Genomic DNA, 27,251 nt, shown 5'->3' on the forward strand with positions numbered 1-27,251 from the left:
AACTTATCTTTTCTCAAAGAGAAACCACATCTTTGTTCTCACCTGATATCCTGGCTCATCCAACTCTCTCTCTAAAGCCTCCAGCACAGTCACCACCTCTTCCCCACTCTCTGGATGCTGTTCTTGGACCCAGGCTTGGAGCTCCTCAGGCAGGATGGTCAGGAATTGCTCCAGCACCAACAGCTCTAGAATTTGTTCCTTGGTATGGGTCTCTGGCCTCAGCCACTGATGACAAAGTTCCCGGAGTCGGCTCAAAGCCTCACGGGGTCCAGACGTTTCCTGGTAGCAGAAATGCCTGAAGTGCTGTCGGAAGACCTCCCTGCTATGGGTGTTGTTCTTTTGCAGGTTCTGATCCTGTCTGGTGGTATATTTGTGCTCCTCCTTCACATCCTCCTCCTCCTCAACCTTTACTTCCAATAGTTCGTCCTGGTCTTTGTGGGCCTGGATAGCCCAAATAGATGCCATCATAGCTGTGGGAAAGCTTATCAATGCTTCAAGCAAGATCTCCTGTGCAGCTTCTTCCTGGGTGGACCTGAGAAGAAGCCATAGTCATTTACACAAACACTATAAAGAGAAACTGCAAATTCTAAGAATTTAAGTACGTACTTTGAAAGCCACCTCCAGGTTAGTTTACTACACTTGTGGAATACTCTGATTAAAAAAAAAAAAAAGACCTAAGAATGCCCAAATTTTTTCTTTTTTTGGCTGTGCCCACGGTATGCCAAAGTTCCTGGACCAGGGATCAAACCTGCACCACGGCAGTGACCTGAACCACAGATCCTTAACCACCAGGCTTACCGGGAACTCCAAGAATAGATTAATTTAAAGAGAAAGATTAAGTAAAAGGTGCTGATTTGTTTCAGTTCTTTAAGAAAAAAAGGAGTAAGACTTGGTAGGAAATATTTCCACTTAGAATAAAGGACAATTAAACGGAATAAACCAACATTTAGAGCAAACATAAAAATTGAGACATTCTTTTTTTAAATTTTCTTTTTCAGCGCACCTGCAGCATGTTTAAATCCCCGGGTCAGGGCTCTGAATCCGAGCCACAGCTGGGACCTAAATCACAGCTGCAGGAACGGTGTATCCTTAACCCCTGTGCCAGGCCGGGGATCCAACCTGCACCTCCAGAGACAGGCCGGCTCATTAACTTACTATGCCACAGCAGGGAACTCTAAGTTGCGACATCCTTGATTGGTCGCGCTTTAAAATTTTTTAATTTTTTAATGCCCAGATGTCTAATGGAAATAATGAAATCAGAAAATCAGCAAAGTCACATAAATTCATTCCTCGAGGACTTAACCTTGCTACTTATTCATTCTTCATTTATCAAGCGAAAGGCGTGGAGACATGGGTCTTTAAGGCCCTCTTTTACAGCTAGCGTTGTTACTCTAAGGGCAGGCCGGCCCAGGAAAGAGGCCCTAGGACGACGGTCAGCGTTGTGTGTCCCAGGAGCGTTCAGAAATGTCAGAAGGCGCAGAACCCAAGGCCGGTACACGTCGCGAGGCAAGCCCAGGAGGTATGAAGCGCACAGCCGAGTCTCCCCCTCTCCCGGCCTCCAACCCACTCTCCGAGCGGTGGGCAATAGCTTCTGAGTCAGGGAGCTTCTCGCGGACTCACCTGGGCAAGGCAGGCCCAGAGGCCGCCCGGCTCCAGCCTGGGCCGGGTTCGAGGGGCCCAGCCCCCGAGGACGTCCTAGCACCCTGCCCACCGGGTCCAGAGCACAAGTTCGCTCACCCGCAGCCCCAGGAAGCCAGCAGAGGTTTCTCTCCCAGGGTGAAGGGGATGAGGCCTTGAACGGCTTCGGAACCGGAACCCACCTAGAGCGACCCACAAAGACCGGAAGCGGCCGCGGAGTGCGAAGGGCCGACTCACCGGGGCGCGCGAGGCGTACTTCCGCCGCGGCTGCAGGAAGGGGCGGGGGCTTCGCAACGCCAGTTCTCCCGCGTGCCCACGCGTGCCCACGCGTGCCCACGCAAGGGGATCGCTGAGGATTCTCAGGCTCGTGGTTTCACTGAATTGTTTTCTCCTCCTCCACCTCTTCTGCTGGCCAGAATCCCCACTTGCCCCGAAGTGCTGAGAGGTCGAGGCTTGCCGAGCGATCCGAGGCAGGGAAATCCCGTGTTTATTCACTTTCACTTTTATTTGGGTTTCTACACCTTTGATGTTCTCCCGAAGTCGTTCCCAACTCAAGAAGGGACCTCTTCTACACACATTCTCAAGGGTCAACCTGGTGGTTTCTGGCTGCTTTTTCACCTCCCGCAGTTCTCTTTTATGCACTAATTATGGTGATTATACTTCTGAAAACCCACACAGTTCAGTGGGAAAACTAAAAAGGTCATTTAGTAAAGTAGCAAGATATAAAATTAACACATTAAAATCAACAGCCTTCATGTACGCAAAGTTACAAGATATAATGGAAGAGAGTATCAAATTTACAATAGTAACAACAAAGAAAGAATATTTGGGAGTTAGTTTAGGAAGAAATATGCAAAACCTGTATGGGGAAAATCTCCTGAAAGGCCAAATTTATACTGAGACAAATAGAAAAACCAAGAGCCTTGGCTCAAAAGACACAGTGAAGAAGTCAATTTTCTATATAATAAAAGTATCAACACAGACTGCCTAGAATTAGACAGTTTGACTATAAAGTTCATATGGAAGAATAGCCATGAAACCCTTTGAAAAAGAAAAACGGTGAAGGACAGCCTAATCAGATATTAGAACATACTATAAAGCATCTACAATTAAGAGTGTGATACTGTGTAAGAACAGGCAGAAGCAGACCTAGGTACACAGGTTATTTAGTGACTGACAGTGGCAGCTTCAATCAATGGGGGAAATGACAGACTTATAAATTCTACTGGGACAAGTGATAGCCATTTGGTCAAAAATAAGACTGAATTAATACCTCTCATCACACATCACAATCAGGATAAATTCCAAGTGGATCCAAAAACCAAATATTAAAAAAATGTACTTATACGGAGTTCCCTGGTGGCCTAGTGGTTAAAGATCTGGCAGTGTCACTGATGTGGTGAGGGTTGGATTCCCCTGGAACTTCTGCAGGCTGTGGGTGCAGCCAAAAAAAAAAAAAAAAAGGCACCTATACATGTTTTAGAAGAAACGAGTAATAATTCTAAACATCTGAGAACAAGGAAACCTTGCCTAACTGTGCCACAATATCCAAAAGCAATAAAAAATATTGATACATCTGGCTAAAAATTAAAATGAACTGCTAATCAAAAAACACCATAAAGAAAAGTCAGAAAACAACACACTGGAAAAACATTTGCAACATATTACAACGAAGGGCTAATATCCCTAACATATAAAGAGCTCTTAAAATATTTTCTAAAAAGAAAATAACCAATAACCCAATGGAGAAAATGGGCAAATTAAATGAACAGTTGACAGAATAAAAAACTGTATGGGAGCTCCCGTCGTGGCGTAGTGGTTAACGAATCCGACTAGGAACCATGAAGTTGCGGGTTCGATCCCTGCCCTTGCTTAGTGGGTTAACGATCCGGCATTGCCATGAGCTGTGGTGTAGGTTGCAGAGAAGGCTTGGATCTGGCATTGCTGTGGCTCTGGCGTAGGCCGGTGGCTACAGCTCCGATTAGACCCCTAGCCTGGGAACCTCCATATGCCGCGAGAGCGGCCCAAGAAATGGCAAAAAGACAAAAAAAAAAAAAAAAAAAAAAAAAAAAAGAAATTGTACGGAGTTCCCACTATGGCATAGTGGGTTAAGGATCTGGCATTGCCATAGCTGTGGCATAAGTCCCAGCTGCAGCCTGGATTCACTTCCTGGCCGGGGAACTTCCATATGCTTCAGGTGCAGCTGAAAAAGAAGAAAGAAAAAGCAATTGTAACAGCTCTCAAATATCTATAAAGATGCTTAACTTTAATCAAAATATAAACAAACTAAAAACTACAGTGAACTGCCATTAGATTGGCAAAAATCCAGAAGTTTGACTATTTATTCAGTAGGCCCCTATTTGGAAAAATAATAAAATGTAGCAAAACATATGTTTACCCCTTTCTCCCTAAAGACCCCTTATGAAAATCCATCCCAAAGATATGTTGACATGACATATATCTTGATTTCAAAGATATATGAAAAGACATACACACAAGGTTACTCATTCGTATTCAAGCTGAAAGACCAGAAACCAACCTAATGTCCATCAATAGGTAACTGATTAAATAAACTGTGGCATAACTACTTAGTAGAATACTAAGCAGCTATAAAAAAAGGAAAATATTTTGATGTACTGCTACAGAGTGACTGACAGGTCTTGACAGCATACTACCTGTGTTAAGCAGAGTAATGACAAATCCACCCCCCGACCCAGCCCCAAGAGTCTACTCTTCCCCTCATCTCCAGAACCTGTGAATTTATTATGTTGCATGGTAAGGGGGAAGTCAGGTTGCAGACAGAATTAATCTAGCGCTAGGGAGTTCTCATCATGGCTCAGTGGTTAACGAATCTGACTAGGAACCATGAGGCTGTGGGTTTGATCCCTGGCCTAGCTCAGTGGGTTAAGGATCTGACATTGCCGTGAGCTGTGATGTAGGTTGCAGACGCGGCTAGGATCCCTCGTTGCTGTGGCTCTGGCATAGACCAGTGGCTACAGCTCCGATTAGACCCCTAGCCTGGGTGCGGCCCAAGAAAAGACAAAATAAATAAATAATAATTTAACACTAATCAACTGGTTTTCTTAAAGACCAACTTTTTTTGTTCCAATAAAACTTGGTTTCTAAACACTGAAATTTGAATTCAATATAACTTTCTCATATCACAAAACACTATGCTTCTTTTGTTTTTTAAATTAAATTTTATTGTAATATAGATTCATAGACATTGCAAGAAACAATGCAGAGATCTTTTACTTTACCAAATTTCCACAAATAGTAGTATTCTGCAGAACTATAGTACAATGTCACAAGAGTATTTACATTGTTACAGTCAGGATACGGAACATTTCCATCAGTACAAAAAAATCCCTTTGGTGAACAAACCCAACTCCCTCTCACTCCCAACTTCACATTAACGGCAACCAGGACTCTGTTCTCTACTCCTCTAATTTTGCCATTTCATATTTGTTTTCTCATTTTCCTTTTCCTTGCCTTCTTGTAAGCTGGATGTTTTAACTGCATTCTGATTTATCTATAATATTTTTAGTATATCTTTTTGTATAGCTTTTCTAGTAGTTGCTCTAGATGTCAATGTCACATTATAAACAACCTATCACATTCTATTGGTGTCATCATTTCACCAGTTTAAGTATAGAAACCTTACTTCCCTTTACATCCTTTATCCTTCCCATTTATAAGTGAATTTAGATATTTCCTCTAAATATATTTAGCACATCAGACCGTATTATAATTTTTGCTTCAACAGTTTAACATAATTTAGAACAATCAAGAGAAGGAAAGCTTATTACATTTATCCATATTCTTTCTTCTTTCTCAGTTCTCCTTTATTTAGAGAACTTCCTTTTGCCATGTTTTACTTTTATTGATTTACTTATTTTTGGCCATCCCACCCCCACCCCCCATGTGGAAGTTCCTGGGCCAGGGATCAAACCTGAGCCACAGCGGCAACCCAAGCCACAGCAGTGACAATGCCAGATCCTCAACCTGCAACAAACAAGAGTGAACTCCTTGGTATTTTTAAAGGTAGGTTTCCAGGTGACAATTCTGTCTAACTCATCTGATACCCTAATTTTTCCCTTCACTTTTTTTTTTTTTTAATGGCTGTATCCATGGCATATGGAAGTTCTTGGGGCAGGAACTGAATCCAAGCCACAGCTGCAACTTGTGCTGCAGCTGCAGCAACACCAGATCCTTTAACCATTGCCACCGCAAGGGAATGAACCCACATCTCTGCTGCAACCCCGAGGCACCACAGCAGGAACTTCTCCCCTTCACTCTTGAAAGCTATTTTCACCAATTAGAGGATTCTGGCTTGACAGTTCCTTTCTTTCAGATCTATAACAATAACCATGTCAATGCTTCTGGCCTCCATTATTACTCATAAGAAATCCACTGTCATTTGAATTTTCTCCTATAGATGTCATTTTTCTCTGACTGCTTTCAAAATTTTTTGTCTTTGGGTTTAGGAAGTCTGTGATGTGGTTTTGAATCGATTTCTCTGGGTTTTTCCTGTTCTCACTTGCTCAGCTTCTTGAATCTGTAGGTATGTGTCTACTGCCAACTTGTGAAAGTTTCCAGCCACTATTTCTTCCAGTACTTTTTCAGCCCCATCCTCTTTGGGACTTCAAAACATAAACATTACATCTTTTCTATAGTTGCACATGTCCAGAGGTTCTTAGCATTGTTTCCTTTAGCTGCTAGAGCAAATTACCACAAATTTGTGGCTTAAAACAGAAATTTATTCTCTCCGCAGTTCTAGAAGTCTGAAATCAAGGTGTGGTCAGGGCTGTGCTCCTTGCAGACACTCTGGGGTAGACCCTGTTTTTCTCTTCCAGCTTCTAGAGCTGCTGGTCATGGCTTGGTGTTCCTTGGGCTTGAGGCCACATCACTCCAATCTCTGTCTCCACTTTCACATTACCATCTTCTCTCATGTATCTAATTTCCCTCTGCCTCTTTCTTATATGACCCACCTGGATAATCCAGGGTAATCTTTCTCAAGATCCTTATTTTTCTATATAAAATAATATTCAGTTTTACCACATAAGGTAATATTTATAGGTTCTGGTGACTAGGAAGTGAACATAATTTTAAGGAACTTTTTTTCCCAACCTATTACCCTTTGCTCCCTCACCGCCCCCCTCCCCCAAGTCTGTTTTCTCTCTATTTGGATTGGGTCATTTCTGTTTTATCTTCTAGTTCACAAATTCTTTTCCTCTAACTCCTCCATTCTGTTGTTGAGATCACCCATAGGCTTTAATTTTACAATATTTTTTGTTCTCTTTTATATCTTTTTTTGGGGGGGGCTAGGACTTTCTAGTTCCCTGCTGAGACTTTCTATATTTTCATTTCTTTTATATGTGTTCACAATTTCTCATTGAAGCATTTTTTTTAAATCATTGTTGCTTTAAATCTTCGTCAGACTACTTCTAACATCTCTGTTAGCTTGGTGTTGGCATCTTTTAATTTTCTTCATTCAGTTTAAGATCTTCCTGGTTCTTGGTATTCTGATTATTTCTTTAAATTGAAATGAGGATATTCTGTATTATGAGACTCTGGAGTTAAACCTTAGGTTTTAACTGGTTTCCTCTAAATTATTGTGGCAGGGGAAGTAGGGGAGGGTGACCATGAGGCAATGTCAGAAAAGGGCCAGTTGGGGAGTCAGGACTTTTACCATCATTCAGCAGTAAGAAGTCAGCACTCACACAGTGTCTATGGTGATCTTCTGGAAGCCAGAACTCCCACCCCTACCCGACGGTGAGGAGTTCAATGGAAATCAAAGGTGGAACCTGGGCTTCTACTTTTACCTGTCAGTAATGAGAGGCCACCCTCCCCTACTTCCTCTGCCGCGCTTCTGCATCTGTTTCCTTAGCCACAGAAATTCACAGAGTACTTCCCTTTGTTTTGCAGAACTGTGAGGATCACGTTATAGTATGTTTTTAAAGAGCTGAGCCTCTATGATACAAATATGACCATTATTATATAAGGGATTTTAATTAAAGCTAAAAAACTACTCATGCTAATTCAGAAAAGGTATAATAAACCGTATTTTAGCCTTAAGGATCCGTCAGCCAACGGACCCTGGAGAGGGGCTCCTCACTGGTAAATCTGTCTTCACCTGAGAAACAGGTAATCCGTAGAGACCCACCTCTACTTCTCTGTATCTCCGAAACGCCCGGAAGCGCCGACACGGAGTCGAATCCTGAGGGGTCTATGTAAAGGCAAGAGAGAGGAACCCAAGCGAGGCCTGAGAAAAAGGGGTCCACATCCCCGCCTCCAGTCCCAAGATCTCTGCAGAGGTATAAAGTACCCTGCGCGGGGAGAAGGAGCCAAGCTCCCACCAGCACCTGCTGAGGCTCTGGAAGCAACAACTGAAAAACGCTCTTTCGGGCACAGCGCGCACGAGGAACCGGAAATACGTCACAATGCTGGGACGCGTGCCGGCCGGCTCCCCGGCCGCCTCTCTGGAAAATCAGGAGCACCCGTCATCTCAGCAGTTGGTCTGGCACCCGGCCCCGCGTCCGCGTGCTCAGAGGCTTCCTCTTATCGGATCAGGCAGGCATATCCACGAGGGCTCATAACCTGTGGTGTCCAATAGCCACAGAGTCTGGGCTCATATATTTCTCCTCCATTGAGGACACCTGGCCACTCTCACCCGATGCTGCGCAACCCTAGATTCCGTTAGGACCCAGTCTTCTCAGCCTTCAGGGTCCCTCTTCAGCAGTCTCCTGAGATTCCAACTGTCAGCTACCTCCACTCTGTTCCCAGGGTCAGAAGCAGTAATCAACATCCACCTAAGGGAAATGGCAACAACAGGGGCAGAAGTCGGCTTGTTCTACACTGTTTTAAATCTTTGAATCATCAGGTCGCTCTAAGTAACCCAACCAGTGATTTAGTCAATAAGGCATGGGGGCATAAGCAACTGCACCTCCAACAGCCCAGGTGACTGCAATACAAGCATGCACCAAGAAACAGAGGCTTCCTCAAAGGCTAAGGTGGCTGGCACGGAAGTCTGGATGTTGGTCCAAAGAGACCTAAAAACACCACAGCAATTTATAGACTGTGCTGTTCTCCTTTTTATGGAAGTACTAAAATGAGTGAAGGCAGTGACTATTTTCACGCTTAAGACTCTCCTACCCAAGACACTTGAAAAAACTGAGATGGAGAGATTTCTAATAAGTATTACGAAGATGAAGCACGTTTCTTGGTAAAGCTGTCTCTGCATCTCTTTATTTTTCCTTCTCTTTGGTCACCATTGTTGGCCAGAGTTTTAGCGTCTAATTTTGCCTTCTGATTCCTTTTTATGTTCTCATATTTTGTTCACCTTTTTCTTTTTCCATCTCACTTGGTTTTTGCTGATTTCTAAAATGTGTCTCAGGGCTCCAAGTCTAAGTGTCCATGAAACTACATAAAATTCACAATGATCTTTGTTCATAGTTTTGTTTTAAAAAGTTATAATGTGATTAAAAACTAGGAAGATCAATTTAAGTATTTAACCACTTGGGTTTCACTTACTTCACGTAGGTATGAAATGGCTAAACTCCAAAATCTTTTTTTTTTTTTAATAGCCACACCCATGGCATAAGGAAATTCTGCGGCCAGAGGCTGAATCTGAGCTGAAGCTGTGACCTAAGCTGCAGCTGTAGCAATGCCTGATCCTTTAACCCACTGTGCTGGGCCAGAGATCAAACCCATGCCTCTGCAGCAACCCAAGCTGTTGCAGTCAGATTCTTAACCCACTGTGCCACAATGGAACTCCCCAAATCTCTTTTTAAAGCTCAGTATTCTCTGATTCTATAGTAAAAAGCTCCTATTGCACACACACAAAATACTTCCGAGGATTCTACACTGTTATCAAAGACTCAACTCATTAGCAAAGTGTTCAAGGCCCTCTCAGTCTGGCCCTTATTACACTCTCCACTCCTGCATTCTGCAGGAACTCCATGACCCAGCCAAACTGGAAAACTCCTGACTTTTGGCCTTTTTTTTTTCTTAGGGCCGTACTTGCGGCATGTGGAAGTTCCCAGGCTAGGGGTTGAATCACAGCTACAGCTGCCGGCTTACACCACAGCCACAGCAACATGGGATCCAAGCCAAATCTTTGATCTACACAGCTCACAGCAACACCAGATCCTGAATCCACTGAGCAAGGCCAGGGATAGAACTTGCATCCTCATGGTTCCTAGTCAGGTTCATTAACCACTGAGCCATGAAGGGAACTCTTGGCCTGCCTTAAATGGGAGTCTTGCTTCACCTTTCCTTTGCCAAAAACACTTTTCTCTATCCTCCATCTTCCTCTGCAGAGAACCTACTTCTTACTCAGTTATTAACTCAGCATTTAACTAACAACACATGTATATTGGTATATATTTTATATTTCAAAATTCTTCCACAGAAAATACTTCATATTTTATAATTTTGATTTTAAATAGACTTTGTTTTATGGTCACATCTGTGCCATATGCAAGTTCCAAGCAATGGGCTGAACCAGAACTGCAGCTGAGGCTTACACCACTGCCATGGTAATGCCAGATCCTTAACCCACTGAGGGAGGCCAGGGATCCAACCTGCATCCTCACAGTGAAAATCCTCCCACTGAGCCATGATGGGAACTCCTACTTTTATTTTAAAATCCCCTCAGAGATAATTTTTGTCTTACTGGAAAAATATAAAGTGATTTCCCCTATAAACTATGTTTTTTAAAGGAAAAGTTTTATCAGATATAGAAAATAGTCATTTCTAAATACAAAATATGGACAGAGATGTGATTCTCCTGGAGTCCTGACCTTCAATTCAAAATTACAGTGAAGGAGTTCCCGTCGTGGTGCAGTGGTTAACGAATCCGACTAGGAACCATGAGGTTGCGAGTTCGGTCCCTGCCCTTGCTCAGTGGGTTAACGATCCGGCGTTGCTGTGAGCTGTGGTGTAGGTTGCAGATGCGGCTCGGATCCCGCGTTGCTGTGGCTCTGGCATAGGCCCCGGGCTACAGCTCCAATAGACCCCTAGCCTGGGAACCTCCATATGCCGCGGGAGCGGCCCAAAAGAAATAGCAAAAAAAAAAAAAAAAAAAAAGAAAAAACAAATCAAAATTACAGTGAAAGTTTGCATTATGTGTCTTTTTGGGGGGCCACACCCATAGCATGTGGAAATTCCTGGGCCAGGGATCAATTCCAAGCCACAGCAGTGCAATGCTAAATCCTTAACCACTAGGCCACAAGGGAACTCCATATGTCATTTTTAATTGAACATTAAGGGAATGTAGTATTTTTATAACTTTACCAATATCTTTATCTACAGGCCTATTGCCATTTTTGTCTTTTATGAAATCTTTGTCACCAAGAAAGGCAAGATTACATTTTTTTTCCTCCCAGATTGAGTTGGTGTAGTATATTCTTAGTTATCAACATAAAATATGCATATAGCTTTGGGACTTTGAAATGGTAAATATTCATGATGTGTGAAAAAGCATGAATACATAACTATGATCTTAATTACATAAAAATGGATGTTTCATTGTGCAGATACACAAACAAGACCTAGGAGGACCCATCAAACTGTAAACTGCTTGTGATAATGGATAACTGTGTTTTTTGCTTCCTATTTGCTAGTTTTTTGGCTATTATGCACATGCTAACTTTAAGAAATAAATGTTACTGGAGTTCCTGTTGTGATTTAATGGGTTAAGAACTTGACTAGTATCCATGAGGATGCGGGTTCCATCCGTGGCCTTGCTCAGCAAGTTAAGGATCTGACGTTGTAGGCTACAGATGTGTCTCAGATCCCAAGCCGCTGTGACTGTGGTGAAGGCTGGCAGCTGTAACTTTGAATAAACTGCTAGCCTGGAAACTTCCAACTGCTGCCAATGTGGCCCTAAAAAGCAAAAAAAAAAAAAAAAAAAAAAAAAGAGAGAGAGAGAGAGAGAGAGAAAGAAAGGAAGGAAGGGAAGGAAGAAAAGAAAGAAAGAAATGTTACTTTAAAAAATTATAATGAAAGTAAATCCTCAGGGCTCTATCTACATTTCTAGGCAGGTTTTCATTGCAAGATATTTAACCACTTCTTTTTTTTTTTTTCTTTTTGTCTTTGTAGGGCTAGGGAACTAATCAGAGCTACAGCTGCCAGCCACAGCCACAGGCACGGCAGCGCAGGATCCAAAATGCGTCTACGACCTACGCCACAGCTCACGGGAACACCAGATCCTTAACCCACTGAGTGAGGCCAGGGATCAAACCAGCAACCTCATGGTTCCTAGTTAGATGATGGTTCCTAGTTCCCATGATGGGAACGCTGATGTTTAGCCATTTCTTGATGTAGTTCGTGTCCACGGTCCTAACAGTACTCAAAGGGATGCTGGACTGTTCTTCAAGGACCAATAAGGTATATAGTTGAATTCGAATCAATATTTTTTACACTTTGCTCAACCATGAAACTGACTACTCTGCTCTTTCAGATTAGATAAGGAAGGATGGATACTGGGCCACGGAACACCTGAAAGGAGATCAATACTAGAGACTTCAGAGGTTGAATAAAAGGAGCCAGGGTGGAAAAAGAAAGGAGAGCAGTGAGGGAAATTTAGAAATATAAGAGGGAGATAACTAAGAACTGGCCAGGAAGACAGAATAATCACAGAAGTCAAGGTCTACATGCCACTGTCTATAGGTTAAGTCAGATATTTCCTCACATGAGGAATGTGCATCCTAGAAAAAAGAATTAGCACAAGAGAATTAGCACAATTAATATCAGAAAACAAGGAAAGTTAGTTTGGTGAACTATCAGTCATTTTAATCATGTTACTCATCATTGCAGTCTAAGCAGTACATCTCTCTCCAAAGCATATATAACATATTTTGTTTCTTAGTGTTTGACCAGTTGTTGGGAAAATTAAGAATTTTTGAAAAGCTGTTAAAAATAAAACAAAAATCAGGCACAGAACAAACCAAACATCCAAACTTCAACTGCAGGTATAAAAACTCAGTCTATTAAACATACATCCTTTAAAAGCTTGATCTGGGAGTTCCCACTGTGGCTCAGCGGTAATGAACCCAACTAGGATCCATGAGGATATGGGTTCTATCCCTGGCCTCGATCAGTGAGTTAAAGGATCCGGCGTTGCCATGAGCTGCAGTATAGGTCACAGACGCAGCTTTGATTTGGTGTTGCTGGGGCTGTGGCATAGGCTGGCAGCTGTAGCTCAGATTCGACCCCTAGCCTGGGAACTTCTATATGCTGCAGGTGCAGCCCTAAAAAAAAGACACAATAAAATACATTCTTGGGGAAATTTAAGATTTTCTTTTTTTATCTAAGATTGTTGACAATACCTACAATTAGTCACAAGTAGTGACACAGGTAGTGTGAAATGTTAGGCATAAGAATACATAACAGAGCAAACTACACGAAACTGAAAACCACTAACCATCACTTCTCCAGTGAGGAATTATGTGCAATTACAGTCACCCAAACCCTGCTTCCTAGCGTATGTGGAAGTTGTTCACTTTTAAATAGAAAAGGTGTGATTTGGACTGAACTGAGGAGAAGAATGAAACAATACGTAACTTTTTAAAGGCATGGTTTTTCATCTGTAGGAGTATGTTAAATGATGGAGCACCAACAAATGCGATCTTACCCTCTTGTAAATAGAATGAGGAAGCTCTCTGTTATAATGTAGAAATCTCTAAAGATTATATTGTTTCATGAACATGGCAAGGTGTAGAAGAGTGTAAATAGTATGCCATCATTCTGTGTAATCAGGGTAATAAGATGATATATTCATATTTTCTTGTACTTATGTAAAGAAACACTGAAATACACACAAACTAGTAAATGACTACCTATAATGGGAAAGAAAGACAGGGACTTTTTAAAATATTGTTTTGATGCTAGAACCAGGTGAAGAAAGAATTATCTTTTTTGCTTTGTTTTGTTGTTTTTTGTTTTGTCTTTTTGCAGTTTCTTGGGCTGCTCCCATGGCATATGGAGGTTCACAGGCTAGGGGTCAAATCAGAGCTGTAGGGAGTTCCCATCGTGGCGCAGTGGTTAACGAATCCGACTAGGAACCATGACGTTGTGGGTTCGGTCCCTGCCCTTGCTCAGTGGGTTAATGATCCGGCATTGCCGTGAGCTGTGGTGTAGGTTGCAGACGCGGCTCGGATCCCACGTTACTGTGGCTCTGGCATAGGCTGGTGGCTACAGCTCCGATTCAACCCCTAGCCTGGGAACCTCCATATGCCGCGGGAGCGGCCCAAGAAATAGCAACAACAACAACAACAAAAAGACAAAAAAAAAAAAAAAAAAGAGCTGTAGCCACCAGCCTATGCCAGAGCCACAGCAATGGGGGATCCGAGCCGAGTCTGCAACCTACACCACAGCTCATGGCAACACCGGATCCTTAACACACTGAGCAAGGCCAGGGATCGAACCTGCAACCTCATGGTTCCTAGTCAGATTTGTTAACCACTGAGCCACGACAGGAACTCCAAGAATTATCTTTTTTAAAAAGTTCTTCTAATGCTATAAAAAGTTAGTTGTGATGATTGTTATACAACTATAAATGTAATAAAATTCACTGAGTAATAAAAAAAATAAAAAGTCCCTCTAACTAAATTAAAATTTAAAGTGAAAAATACTCAGTACAAAAACATACAAAATACCTCAAATGAGAGATAAGTGGGAGGAATATTTCCTGGAACTCTACTGTAAATTAAATAGAAAGGCTGTGCATTTATTGAAACAGATGTTTACAGATGTTTGTTGCACTAAAAGCAAATCCTCAATGCCTTATAAGCGCTCTAACTTCTCTATGGCGATAGAATGCTTCCAGCAGCTTAGTGGGAAGAGCATTGCACAAGGCATTAGGAGATAGGTTCTAGTTCCAGCTCCATTAATTGGCTGTATGATCTTACAGCCACTTCCCAGAGCTTCTCTTTCTGTATCTGTCAAAGAAGGGCATGCAGAAGTGATCTCTAAGGTCACTTACAGTGTTTCTATTATTGTTAAGTTACCTGTTGTGTATTTGGTTTTCCAATCTAGATTATTATCACATAGATTTTTCCATTTTTTTGACTCCTAGCCTTAGTATAAAACTTGGTAACAATCAGCGTTAAGGGAAAGAATTTTTTTTAAAATGCATGACATTGGTGATAATCAATAGGTAGTGCTGAGAAGCATGGAGGTTATAAAAAGCAATCAACAGGCAAGAATGATCATACTTTTCTCTCTACTTTTGTATATGTTTGAAATTTTTCTATAAGAAAGGTTAAATAGGGAGTTCCCGTCATGGCTCAGTGGTTAACAAATCCGACTAGGAACGATGAGGTTACAGGTTCGATCCCTGGCCTTGCTCAGCGGATTAAGGATCCAGCGTCGCCTGAGCTGTGGTGTAGGTTGCAGATGCAGCTCTGCTCTCGCGTTGCTGTGGTTCTGGCATAGGCCAGTGGCTACAGCTCAGATTAGACCCCTAGCTTGGGAACCTCCATATGCTGCAGGAGTGGCCCTAGAAAGGCAAAAGGACAAAAAAAAAGAAAGGTTAAATAAAGAAAAAAAGCAAAACCCCAAAATGCTAAGTCACAGGAAAAATGCAAAGAGGCTTATGTTTTTATAACAAAGATCTGAAGTGAGATATCAGATTTTTAGCTAAGTTTCTTGGCCTTTGTACAAACTTAAAATAATGAGCAATATTTATGACCAGCCACTGATGTACTTATAACGTAGGCTTGCTTTAATCCCTTGGTTCTTAACTGAAGTCTGAATTACTAAAACACTATAAGGAGAAACCTGTTGTATATTTATGGGAGGATTCATTTGACACCTTTAGTATAAAAAGCAAATTATCACATCTTAATAAGAATGGAAACTAATCTAATAGTTTAAATTACGGACTTTACTGCAGTTTTTTTTGCCCCCTCCCCTGGCATGCAGAAGTTCCTGGGCCAAGGATTGAACCCACACCACAGGAATGACAATGCTGGGTCCTCAAGCCATAAGAGAACTCCTACTGTAATTCTTTTTTGTCTTTTTTTTAGGGCTGCACCCACAGCATAGGGAGGTTCCCAGGACTAGGGGTTGAATTGGAGCTGTAGCTGCTGGCCTACACCACACACAGCAATGCTGGATCCACCTACACCATAGCTCACAGCAATACCAGATCCTTTACCCACAGAGCAAGGCCAGAGATCGAATCCATGTCCTCATGGATACTAGTCGGGTTCACTAATTGCTGAGCCATGACAGGAAGTCCTATAATTATTTTTAAATTACTCAGTGAACTACCTTTGACTTAAAAAAAAGTTTTTAAAAACTGAGATGAAAGAGGGTTTTTTTGTTTTTTTGGTTTTTTTAGGGCCACACCCACGGCATATGGAGGGTTCCCAGGCTAGGGTCGAATAGGAGCTAAACCTGCCGGCCACAGCCACAGCCACAGCAACACCAGATCCCAGCTGCATCTGTGACCTACACCGCAGCTCATGGCAATGCTGGATCCTTAACCCACTGAGCGAGGCCAGGGATCGAACCTGCAACCTCATGATTCTTAGGTTAATTTCCACTGCACCAGGATGGGAACTCCCAAAGGGGTTTTCTTGAGGCACACCTAGAAAACTTTTTGGACAAATGTGTTTGAGACTATGCTGATGAAGTCAACACAATATTCAGTATTGCACAGTTATGGCTATCAACTGACCAAAGAGATTTTGAAAGATATACTTAAGATATTATGCTTCGCTCAGCATAAACATAAGGACATTTTCACTAGCTTTCCTTGGAGCTTCCCATAGGAGAGGATTAAACTATTACTGTTCTCTCAGGGACCAAGCAGAACCAGGACCCTTGCTGCCCTGCCTAGTGATGTGACGTCAGGAAATTTTGCCCTACCTGTTCCAAGGAGCTAGCTGGATTCAGCCACAGGGTGGACTTTCCGATGCTGGATGAGGTTGCAGTGGTAAATGAAGTTCTTGCCACAGTCTTCACATTCATAAGGTCTTTCTCCAGTGTGAATTCTCTGGTGCTTAATGAGGACAGAACGTCGACTAAAGCTCTTACTGCACTGATTGCACTGGTAAGGTTTCTCCCCTGTGTGGATCCTGAGGTGATGGAAAAGCCCAGCATTCTGGCTAAAGGCCTTGCCACAAACACTGCACTGGTAGCGCTTCTCCCCAGTGTGGAGTCTCTGGTGCTGGAACAGTCCTGACCGCTGGCTGAAGGCCCGCCCACACTCATCACACTCATAGGGCCTCTCGCCCGTGTGTGTTCTCTGGTGCTCGATGAGGATGGAATTCTGGGTAAAGCTTTTCCCACATTCACCACAGATATAGGGTCTCTCCACTGAAGAGCTTACCCTTTGCCTTTCCAGTCTGCCTTCGTGCTCACAGGTCTCTCCACATTCAGGCATCCGAATAATATCACCATTCAGTTTTTCAGTTACTTCTACCAGAGGTTTCATTTCTTTAGACAGCTCTCTCTTTGGGGCTAACTCCGCATTCCAAGTCCCAGCCTTATCATCTGAAATAATAAATGGACTGCATGACTGTCTTATTTCCAAAGAAAAAAACTACTTAGGAGAGTGGGCAGAAGGGGACAAGCAACCACATTTTCTGTTTACTTTCCCACTCTAAAAAATTACACCTGGAATTCAGGGAGAAATGCTCTGTATCATAACTGCTTGTTTGTTGTCTGCCTCTGGCACCAGACTGTAAACTTCCTGAGGGCAGGAACCACGTCTACTCTGCTCATCACTGTATCCCATTACCTAGCACAGTGCCTGGCCCATAGCAGACACTATGTAAACATGCCAGATTGATGAACATTCAGGGAATGAGTTAGGCTTCCTGAGGAAATTCTAATCCTCACCAGTCTCCTGAGCTGGGCACAACTCTTCCAAGTTGCACTGAGACTGCTCTTCCAGAGTTTGATGCTGGCCACTTGACGACTCCTGGGCTGCTCCTAGAATTGTTTTCCCCTTCACAGGCTCTTCCTGTACATGATCACGGGTTGGGACCTGGTAAAAATTAAAGACAGTTGGGAACCAAACATGAGAGAAGATGTTACAGGTCCTTCTCAGGTCCACTGGATAGGAAAAGAAGGGTTAAGAAGCTGGCAAAGACAAAAACAAAAGTAAGTTTAAAAACAAAAAACAAAAAACAAAACAAACAAAAAAAAAAACCCCAAGAAGCAGCAGCAATTGGCAAAGAGAAAAAATGGCAGCAAGATTAAGAGCCTATTACAGGAGTTCCCGCCGTGGCGCAGTGGTTAATGAATCCGACTAGGAACCATGAGGTTGCGGGTTCGGTCCTTGCCCTTGCTCAGTGGGTTAACGATCTGGCGTTGCTGTGAGCTGTGGTGTAGGTTGCAGATGCGGCTCGGATCTTGCGTTGCTGTGGCTCTGGCGTAGGCCGGTGGCTACAGCTCCGATTCGACCCCTAGCCTGGGAACCTCCATATGCCGAGGGAGCGGCCCAATAAATGGCAAAAAGACAAAAAAAAAAAAAAAAAAAAGAGCCTATTACAGATCCAGTCAGACATAAAGATACCCAGCTTTTCCTCTTCCTCATCTTGTTGCACTGAAATGCCACACTTAAGCACACAAGGACAAATCTCTGTGCTCCCCTCTTCCCACCTGCTCTCCTGGTTCATCCAGCTCTCTCTCCAAATCCTCCAGCACAGTTACTGCCTCCTCTCCACTCCCTGGACGGTGCTCTCTCACCCAGGCCTGGAGCTCCTCGGGCAGGATGGTCAGGAACTGCTCCAGCACCAGCAGCTCCAGGATCTGCTCCTTGCTGTGCATCTCTGGTCTCAGCCACTGATGGCAGAGCTCCTGGAGTCTTCGAAGAGCCTCTCGGGGCCCAGGGGTCTCCTGGTAGCAGAACTGCCTGAAGCGTCTACGAAAGATCTCTCTGGTGTGCGGGTTATCTCTTGACTGGCCAGATTCTTGCCCACAGGCATGGTCCTCTTCCTCTTTGACTTTCACTGCTATAAGTCCTCCCTGCATCTCTGGAGTCTGAAGGGCCAAGGCTGTGGCCATTTAATGCTTAACTATTTAGAAAGAAAGTATAGGTTAGAAAAAGAACCTATTCTTGATAATTTGATTTTTTCTTCTGGAAATCCCAAAATCTAAAAAATAATTTGCAGAGAAAAAATATTAAAATGTAGAAAATCTTTTCTGCTGACACTGGGAATATTTATACCAAAACTAGTAAATGTGTCTAGTGAACATGAATGTATGATCAATGATAAGGACTATGCATATACTGATGACGGTAATATAGGAAGGAAAACAAAAACATGCCCCCCCCCGACTCAGTTTTATTGAAGAAAGGGAACATTTCGATCATCCTGAATGAATCAGCCTAAATAAATCAACTTGAATATACTGGGTTTCCATTGGAATGGTAAGACACTAGACTTGTAGTAAGTGTGGAGTTGAGTGGAGGTAAACAAACATTCTGAGCCCAAGTGGTCACACATGACACTAAAAATCAAGGAGGAAAGGGAACGAAAATGGAGGAGGGAGGGAAAGTAAAGACAATAAAAAGACAGAATGAAGAGTAAAAGAACGCGCTTGGGGGAGAGAGTCAGAGTCCCTCCAATCAGGGGAGGTCGGAGTGCGGAAGATGTGGGACTGAGATCCATCCTCCAGGTACCTCCCCCCCAGTCTTCGGCCTCGCATTTTGAGCCTTAGTCTACTTGATCCGTAAAACAGGAATCCTAAAGCCAACCTTGCTCTCTTTCTAGGTTGATAAAGAGATAAAACAAGATCACAGATAAAGGGCACAAAGAAGCTGGCAGTTTGGTAAAACTTTAAAGTATTCTCAATCACCACTATAGTTATTTTTCTTACAAACTTAATTGAAAGATTTAAGTATCCTAGGGACCTAAACACTAAGGCAAAAGAATCAGAAAGCAGTCAACCGAAGTGGTTTTGGCTCGTAGATATTAAAATGAAGAAAATATTAGTTCTAATATATTTTTGGCCACGCTCATGGCATGTGAAAGTTCCCAGGCCAGGGATGCAACCCACGCCACAGCTGTAATAAGGCTGGATGCTTCACCCACTGAACCACGAGGGAACTCCAGTCTTAATATTTTTAAAACAGAACTGTAGCTTTCTTGCCCTTTAACTTCTTGGAAATTGTTTCTTCTGAAGCTCCTTGAGGATGGAGAGTGGGCAACTGTTCTAACAAAGAGACAAATATTGATGACCACTTAAAGCTTACAAACAATCTTAACCAGGATAGTAATTAATGACGGCAATTTTCTGAAACAATTTTTTGACCTAGTGATTTCCAAGCACCATTTTTTGGGCTGAGGTTTTCAAACTTTTTTAACCAGGATTCTCAGTAAGAAACATTTGATATTGTGACCCAGAACACAAACATATATGTGTATATGAATGTGTCTTTGCATGTGTGAAATACACATATAGAAATAAATGAAGTATTTTTTTTACAAAACACTTATATTCTTATGTGATAGATACTCATTTTTTAAATCCCATTTTATAAAATAAAAAAACCCAAAAAACCCTGGTCATAGCTCACCACATAGATTTCACGACCAACCCTGGTCATAGCTCACCCATAGATTTCATGACCTTTAGTTTTTAAATGTTTTTTAAGTAAAATCATTGTAATTCACTGTAAAAATAACCCAACACTATTCTTAGGTATTGGCAAGCAAAAGTTTAAAAACTAAGGATAGGGTATTTACCAGTGCCTACCTCATAGTTATGAGAAGTACACAAGGCAACATTTGGAAAGTGCTTTGAACAGTGCTGGCTGACACATTAAGTGCTATGTAAAATATTCATTAAAAAAAAAAAAAAAAAAGCCAACAGATGTGGGGAGGGGGAGGACTGGGCACAGCGGGCGCGTGTGGGGCGCAGTACGAGCCTGTACACTCCTGAATGAATCAGACCAAGAGAGACTGTGGCATGTCATAAAACTACCTTTGCTTGTTGTTTAAAATAAGTCCCCGGTAGAGACTGGTAGACGTGGGGAAAATAGAAACGACCCTAGATGTCCGAATCTACCTTTATCCTAAGATGCGGGGAACGAGCGTTCAAAAAGGCACCGGTGGGAGGACAGAGTAATTGGAAGGCTTTGGAAGAGACCAAGGGGGCTGGGGCGGGGGCAAGGACCCTGGCTTTTGGTTAACAAGGCCCTTCCAGGTTCCAGGCAGCCTCCTCTGCCGCTCACCGGTCCCAGCTGAGCTATGGTCAAACCCGCTGCCTCCTTCCCACACCCAGTCCGGGGTCGTGGCGCACAGCCCGGACCTGCCGTAGCCCGATTCTAAAGCTCACCCGGCATCCGAGGCACCACCTCTGAATCCTTGACAACCGCAGCCGGGACACTCTACAAAGGCCGGAAGTGCGTCACGGCGGCCGCTCTCCGCGGGAACAACGGTTCTGGCCGCGTTCAGTCTAGTAAGCCCGGAGGTTTTCGCACCTCTGTGGTCGCGGCGCTCAATCCCCCGGTCTAGGCGTAGATGGGCGCTAGGTGGCATATTTTCTTACAAAGGGGGGGTTATAATAACACCTAATCGTGTTTTATGCGTATTAACTCATTTACAGACACTAATTCACTCTGCGTAACAACCCTGTGAATTAGATGTAATTGAGCAGATTAGGAACCTAGGGCACCTTCCCTCTAAGGTTATTAGTTGACATTCTTTGCAAAGAAACAGTTTTTGTGCACTTTACCTCTCGCACAAGATATTCCAGGCTCATTTTATACTTTCTTGGCCTTAGACTTGGAGTCCACTGTGACTCCATGAAGCTACGGTTCCTCATAATGGAGAATAATATATAGAAGCCAAGATCTAGCTTTTGAGTAATAGATAAGCTCATTGCTACTAGGCCTTTCAGCGGACCTTAGAACCAGAACATAGTATAATCCATTATATATGTTTTATATACATATAAAAATCCATTGTATGTAATATATAATTATATATGACATAATATATAATTGAATATATCATATATTTAATAATATGATAGGGATTTTATATTTCCAATGCATATACAACTCCACGGATTTTTTTCATTTTCACCATTCCACGTTTGATTTCCTTTCTCCCACAGTGAAAACCCAGGTTCCCAACACATAGATATATTCCCTCAATTTTCCCTTACAATATATATTTTTTAATTTCAAAATTAAAATATCAACATCACTACTATGTACAGTTCAAAATTTCTTTGCTTGCTTTATTTGTTCTTGAAGTATATCCCATTGGGGGAGTATAATCAGAGTACATATGCATACCTTATTTGAATTCTTTCTCTATGGTGTTATGTTATAAACTTGATATACTGTTTGTCATTTGTTTCTGATATATTCATTTTCAGGATTTGCTTTCCTTTCATCCTTTTCATTTTCTTTCTGAACATGCAAAACTTAGTACAAAACCAAAATTATATATTATAGTCAGAATTTTGCTTTCATCACTAACTCTTTTATCTCCTATACTCTCATGCCTCATTTTCATTAGTTTTTAATTTATCCTTTCCTTCCTAATGCCTTCTCTTATCTCTTCTTTTCTTTTGCAAAAATAAGCATTTACCCCCTTTACCTTCATAAATATACTCTTTTGCAACTTGCTTTATCACTTAATAGAATAGCCTGGAAAATATTCTAAATCTTTTTATAGAAATCGTCACTTTTTTCATTTCACAGTTGCATAGTCCTCCATTGTGTGACTGTACCATAATTCTTTTCAAGTGGTCTCTTAGGGAGGGGTATTTGGATTATTTCTAATATTTTTCTTTAACAAAAAAATGCTTCAATGAACAAAGAAGAGAGGAGAAAGAAAAGTGTCTTCTAAAAGGGTTGTATCATTTTGTGCTTTCAACAGCAATGCGCAATAATGCCTGTTTTCACACAGTCTGCCCAGCTGTGTGCTTTCAGGTTTTTGAATTTTGCCAATATGATAGGTCATTTGGTATTTCTTAAGGAACCACAAACTGAACTATGAAATTTCTGTTAAAAATGGATTTAGGAGTTCCCATCGTGGCGCAGTGGTTAACGAATCCGACTAGGAACCGTGCAATTGCGGGTTCGATCCCTGGCCTTGCTCAGTGGGTTAACGATCTGGCGTTGCCGTGAGCTGTGGTGTAGGTTGCAGACGCGGCTCGGATCCTGCGTTGCTGTGGCTCTGGCGTAGGCGGATGGCTACAGCTCCAATTCGACCCCTAGCCTGGGAATCTCCATATGCCGTGGGAGCGGCCCAATAAATGGCAAAAAGACAAAAAAAAAAAGAAAGGATTCATTACCAAACATTGGCATGTATTATGGAACAATTGAAATTTTCATACAGTGTTAATCAGCATATAAATTGGCAATACCATCTTGGGGAAACTCTTGCTATGTCTGCTGAAGTTGAACATACACATATTCTATGACCCAGGATTTTCACTTCTACTTATATTGCCACCAGAACTGCATATATGTTTACAACTAAGACACACTTTAGCAGTATTTTTTATAACTTTCAATTGGAAAAAAACCAAAAGTCCATTAACAGTAGGATGGATTAAAAAATAATTTCTGCAGTGGAATACTATACAACAATGAAAACGAATGAACAACAGCTAAAGCCACAGAGATAAATTTCCCAAACATAGCAAGTCAAAAGAAGCCACACACCAAAAGATACATTCTTCATGATTTAATTTATATAAAGTCCAAAACAGGGAAAACTAACATCCGTGTTAGCAGTCACAATGGGGAGTAGTAAAAGAATAGTTTGGGAGGGAGCACAACTGGGGTCTTCTGGGGAACCGGTAATGGTCTATTTCTTTTTTGGCTACACCCATGGCATATGGATGTTCCCAACCCGGGGACTGAATCTGTGCCACAGCTGTGACCTACACCACCACTGTGGCAATGCCAGATCCTTAACTCACTGCCCTGGCTGGGGATCAAACCCATGCCACCACACCAGATCATTTACCAGCTGCACCACAGCAGGAACTCCTCAGAGTCCCTTTTGTGCCCTTCTTGCTGACTGGAATGTAGAGTTGATGGCTGGTGCTATAGAAGAAAAGGTGCATGCAGAGGATAGCAAAAGGTGGAAAGGACCTGGATCCCTGATGATTCCATGGAATAAAAGCAACAACCCTTAACCATTTACCCTTGGACTTCTTTTACACAAGAGGGGTACACTTTGTTTATTTTTAAGATCTTTTACTAGCAGCTGTCCTAATTTCTGATGTAGGGTGTCTGTACCTTGACTCCCTGTCTGGGATTTTCTTTTCCATTTTTTTTTCTTGAATCTGATTGAGCCCACTGTCTCTGCTGCCTCTCCCAGGTACTGATATTTAGGAAAATACAAGTTTGGAGGGAAGACAGAGAATTAGAAAGAAGTGATGCCTATGGTAAAGTGACTGGGGAAAAAGAAAAAAAAGGACAAGAGATTCCAAAGAGGGTCAATATTTAACCCAAGCCCACTTTTAAGTGACATGTTAGGAATACTGCATACAGTCTCTGGGAGGTTCAGCACCCAGAAAGCTTGTTTATTCTAAGTGGAGTTACAGTAAGATATACGTCAAATTTAGTTGGGGAAACAAAGATAAAGATGGCATTCAGGGCCTGAAGGGGAAAGAATGGAAGACAAAGGCATGAAAGCTCGAGTGTACTTGTGTGAGGGGTGCTGGGGAAAGTGAGGCCAATAGAATAGGAGCAGAAAACTCTGGTGGGTTAGTAAAGAAAATTTTCTTTCATTCTTTCTTTCTTTTGAAAATATTTCTTCACTGGGACAAATTTGTGAAGGGGGCTCTTGAATGTCAGTCTGAGGAATTAGATACAGAGGCTTGATGACATTCACAAAAATCAATTGCAGAGAGTCAAGGGATCTTTGAGAGATTATATATTCTAATCTCATAATTCACAGATGAGGAATCTAAGGTCTAGATGTGTAGGTGACTTGTCTAAGGTCACACAGTGGCATAGTGGATACTAGAACCTAGTATCTTTCTTCACCCATGTTAACTCCCTTTTAAAGCAACATCTAACAAGTTACCAAGGTACTGATTGCCACAGATTCATAAAACAAAGGAAGAAAAAGTGAGGAAGAAAAGCAATGCTTAGGGAGTTCCTAGCTCACAATGCCTAGTGAGCTGTGGTGTAGGTTGTAGATAGATGCGGCTTGGATCTGGTGTTGCTGTGGCTATGGTGTAGGCTGGCGGCTACAGCTCCGATTAGATCCCTAGCCTGGGAACCTCCATATGCCGCAAGTGCGGCCCTAGAAAAGACAAAAAAAAAAAAAAAAAAAAAAAGCTATGTTTAAACCTTTAACTACTCACTTGAAAAATGTTATGGTACTTTCAATTCTGGGTTATGGGTGTGCATTTTTCTGTAAATTGGATTTAATTATGTTTAGGATGAAAGTGGCCATTCTGAAGCTTTATATTTTAAATTAGCCAGCCTTGATGTCTAGAAATAGAAAATCTGTCTTAGCTCACTCTGAGAGAGAATCTAGTCTGTGGATACTTTGATGTCAGAGAAATTCAGACAGATATGGAGAGTGTTCCAGTGGCTTCTCTGAATTCTACAAGGAACAAATGCTGCTTAACAGTCTTACTACAGTAACTAAGACAACATGATTTTGATCACTTGTGCTTTTTTTTGCGTTGAAAGAGATATGACCTCTGTTTGAAGGCTCTTCCACACTTATTGCACATACAGGGTTTTTCTCTGGTGTGGATTCTCTAGTGTTCAGTGAGATGTGAGCTTAGATGGAAGGCCTTCCCACACTCGTCACATTCACAGGGTTCCTCCCCAGTGTGAATTCTATAATATCTTGTAAGATCAGAACTTCCACTGCAGGTTTTCATTCATCAGAGTCATAGGTTTTTTTCTCCGGTATGAATTCGCTGAGGTTTAGTAAAGTTTGAACCGAATCCTCATGGATTCTAGTTGGATTCGTTTCCACTATGCCATAATGAGAACCCCCAAAAGGGTTGGATTTTGACTGAAGTTTCTTCCACACTCAACACTGATAGGGATTTTCCCCTGTATAGATTCTCTGATATCCAATAGGATTCATGATGTGCATGAAGCTTTTCCCACAGTGATCACATCTGTGTTTTTTTCCTTCCTCTGTGTTTCCTAGATGCCCTTCCAAACCTGTCCTTGCATTTCTTGAAGGTCTCCAGAATGCAGAAAAATATTCCTCCTCTGCAGATTCTATTGAGTATTATCTTCTGTGATTCCATGATTTTGATGGAACATCTATTTAATGGAGGATATACTTCAGGTTGTTGTTGGTCTTTCCCATTCAGAATAAAGCATTGTTTTCTCATATTCTCTTGAAGAAAAAGACCCTCCTTAGAAGTCTCCTCAAAGCTCCTTTAACGTCCTTGTTCCTCAAGGTGTAGATGAATGGGTTGGCCATAGGAGTAATAACACAGTAAAACAATGTCAGAACTTTGATAAGGTCCTGAGGGCTGTCCCCTGAGGGCTGCATATAGATGTAGATGCCAGGGCCATAAAATAAAGACACTACTAGTAAGTGCGATGAACAAGTATTGAAGGCCTTATGTCTCCCATCAGCAGAAGGGATTCGAAATACAGCTTGGGCAATATAACTGTAAGAGGTAAGAATCATGGAGAGGGGACCCATTATCAGGAAGGTGGCCACCACGGATAAAGTAAGCTCATTGACTGTGGTATCCACACAAGCCATCTTAATTAGACCGGGCAGCTCACAAAAGAAGTGGTCCAGTTCCTGGTTCCCACACAGGGGCAGCTGGATTGTGAGTGTGGACTGCAGTAGAGAATTGGCCAGACCAATGAACCAAGCAGTGCTGGAGAGCTGCCGGCAGAGCTTGCGGTTCATGATTACAGAGTATCTCAGAGGCTTACACACAGCCACATAGCGGTCTAAGGCCATGATGCCAAGCAGGACACATTCAGTACAGCCTAGCCAGTGAAACACATAGGCCTGGATCATACAGCCTATGTAAGTGATATTCTTGTTGGGCCCTCCTAAGTTGACCAGCATTTGGGGTACAGTTGTGGTGGTGAAACAGAGGTCCAAAAAGGAGAGGCTCATGAGGAAGAAATACATAGGACTTTGGAGTTGGAAATCTAGTTGAGAGACCAGAATAATAGCAATGTTTCCCAACAGCGTGAACATGTAGGAGATTAAGAGGGCGAAGAAGAGAGGAAGATCCAGCCATGGATACTTCGTGAAGCCCATCAGAATGAAATCCTTTGGAAAACTTTCATTCATGTGCTTCATTGACTTTTGATGGGGACACCTGCTAAAATCAAGGAAGATAAGGGTGACTTAAAAAAAAACCTGGGTTGGCAGAAGTTTTGATGATACCGGGAAAAAATATTTTTTATGAAGGAGGAATGAAGTACACCCTCAATAGAAATCATAACAACATTAATGAATATAATAATTATAATTATTATTACAAAGTCACATTTAAAAAATCTTTTAGTGGTTTCATTTTTTTTCTCCCTAACTCAAAGCCCTGTGTGGTAAGTCAGTGGACATGCTAAGGTTCTTCTGAATCACTAAAGAAGCCACTGGGAGGTGATTTTTCCCAGCTACCTTGACCTTAAGGGCGTAGGTAATGTAAGAAGTGGAGGCTTGGGT

General features: G+C 42.2%; 3 protein-coding genes across 17 annotated transcripts in view; all 3 read right to left on the reverse strand.

Moving 5' to 3' along the window:
- ZSCAN12 (zinc finger and SCAN domain containing 12) overlaps positions 1-7,911 on the reverse strand; it is a 29,145-nt gene extending 21,234 nt beyond the window's left edge. For 4 of the 12 annotated variants that reach the window (XR_002346106.1, XR_002346108.1, XM_013977534.2 and 1 more), the window contains exons 1-2: positions 1,621-1,886; positions 43-532 (exon numbers count right to left, since the gene is read on the reverse strand). Coding sequence is in view for 6 of the 12 variants with exons in the window: in XM_013977534.2 (XP_013832988.1) it covers positions 43-468 (426 nt within the window). In the remaining 6 variants the exon portion in view is untranslated. Of the gene's footprint in view, positions 1-42; positions 539-1,620; positions 1,919-7,804 lie in introns of those variants that run through there. The other 8 variants (XR_002346104.1, XM_013977533.2, XR_002346107.1 and 5 more) reach the window with 6 other exon arrangements.
- Positions 8,318-21,079, reverse strand: ZSCAN23 (zinc finger and SCAN domain containing 23). 4 transcript variants are annotated; one of them, XM_013977539.2, is made up of 5 exons: positions 20,941-21,079; positions 18,346-18,674; positions 17,494-17,641; positions 16,519-17,145; positions 8,318-8,450 (listed from the first exon to the last, which is right to left on the reverse strand). In XM_013977539.2, the coding sequence occupies exons 2-4, from the start codon at positions 18,661-18,663 to the stop codon at positions 16,532-16,534; spliced, it is 1,080 nt and encodes a 359-aa protein (XP_013832993.2). In that variant the 5' UTR covers positions 18,664-18,674; positions 20,941-21,079; the 3' UTR covers positions 8,318-8,450; positions 16,519-16,531. The 4 variants fall into 4 exon arrangements, with proteins under 4 accessions (XP_013832993.2, XP_005665732.2, XP_020955475.1 ...); XM_005665675.3 differs by having other exon boundaries at positions 18,259-18,674; XM_021099816.1 differs by lacking the exon at positions 20,941-21,079 and adding an exon at positions 20,359-20,927 and having other exon boundaries at positions 18,259-18,674.
- Positions 25,941-26,885, reverse strand: LOC100522686 (olfactory receptor 2B11-like). Its single transcript, XM_003128233.2, has one exon. It carries the CDS (start codon positions 26,883-26,885, stop codon positions 25,941-25,943), a length of 945 nt encoding a protein of 314 aa, XP_003128281.2.

The sequence above is a fragment of the Sus scrofa genome, chromosome 7, assembly GCF_000003025.6.
Source record: "Sus scrofa isolate TJ Tabasco breed Duroc chromosome 7, Sscrofa11.1, whole genome shotgun sequence".
In the NCBI taxonomy this organism is placed as follows: Eukaryota; Metazoa; Chordata; class Mammalia; order Artiodactyla; family Suidae; genus Sus; species Sus scrofa.

What these genes read in the sequence shown, in the direction of transcription:
- LOC100522686 (XM_003128233.2), bottom strand. Translation starts at nt 26,885, where the DNA reads ATGAAGCACATGAATGAAAGTTTTCCAAAGGATTTCATTCTGATGGGC.
- ZSCAN23 (XM_005665675.3), bottom strand. Translation starts at nt 18,663, where the DNA reads ATGGCCACAGCCTTGGCCCTTCAGACTCCAGAGATGCAGGGAGGACTT. An exon ending in TGGATGAACCAGGAGAGCAG is followed by an intron (nt 17,642 to 18,258) that starts GTGGGAAGAGGG and finishes AATTTTTACCAG; the next exon opens with GTCCCAACCCGTGATCATGT. An exon ending in GTGCCCAGCTCAGGAGACTG is followed by an intron (nt 17,146 to 17,493) that starts GTGAGGATTAGA and finishes TTATTATTTCAG; the next exon opens with ATGATAAGGCTGGGACTTGG.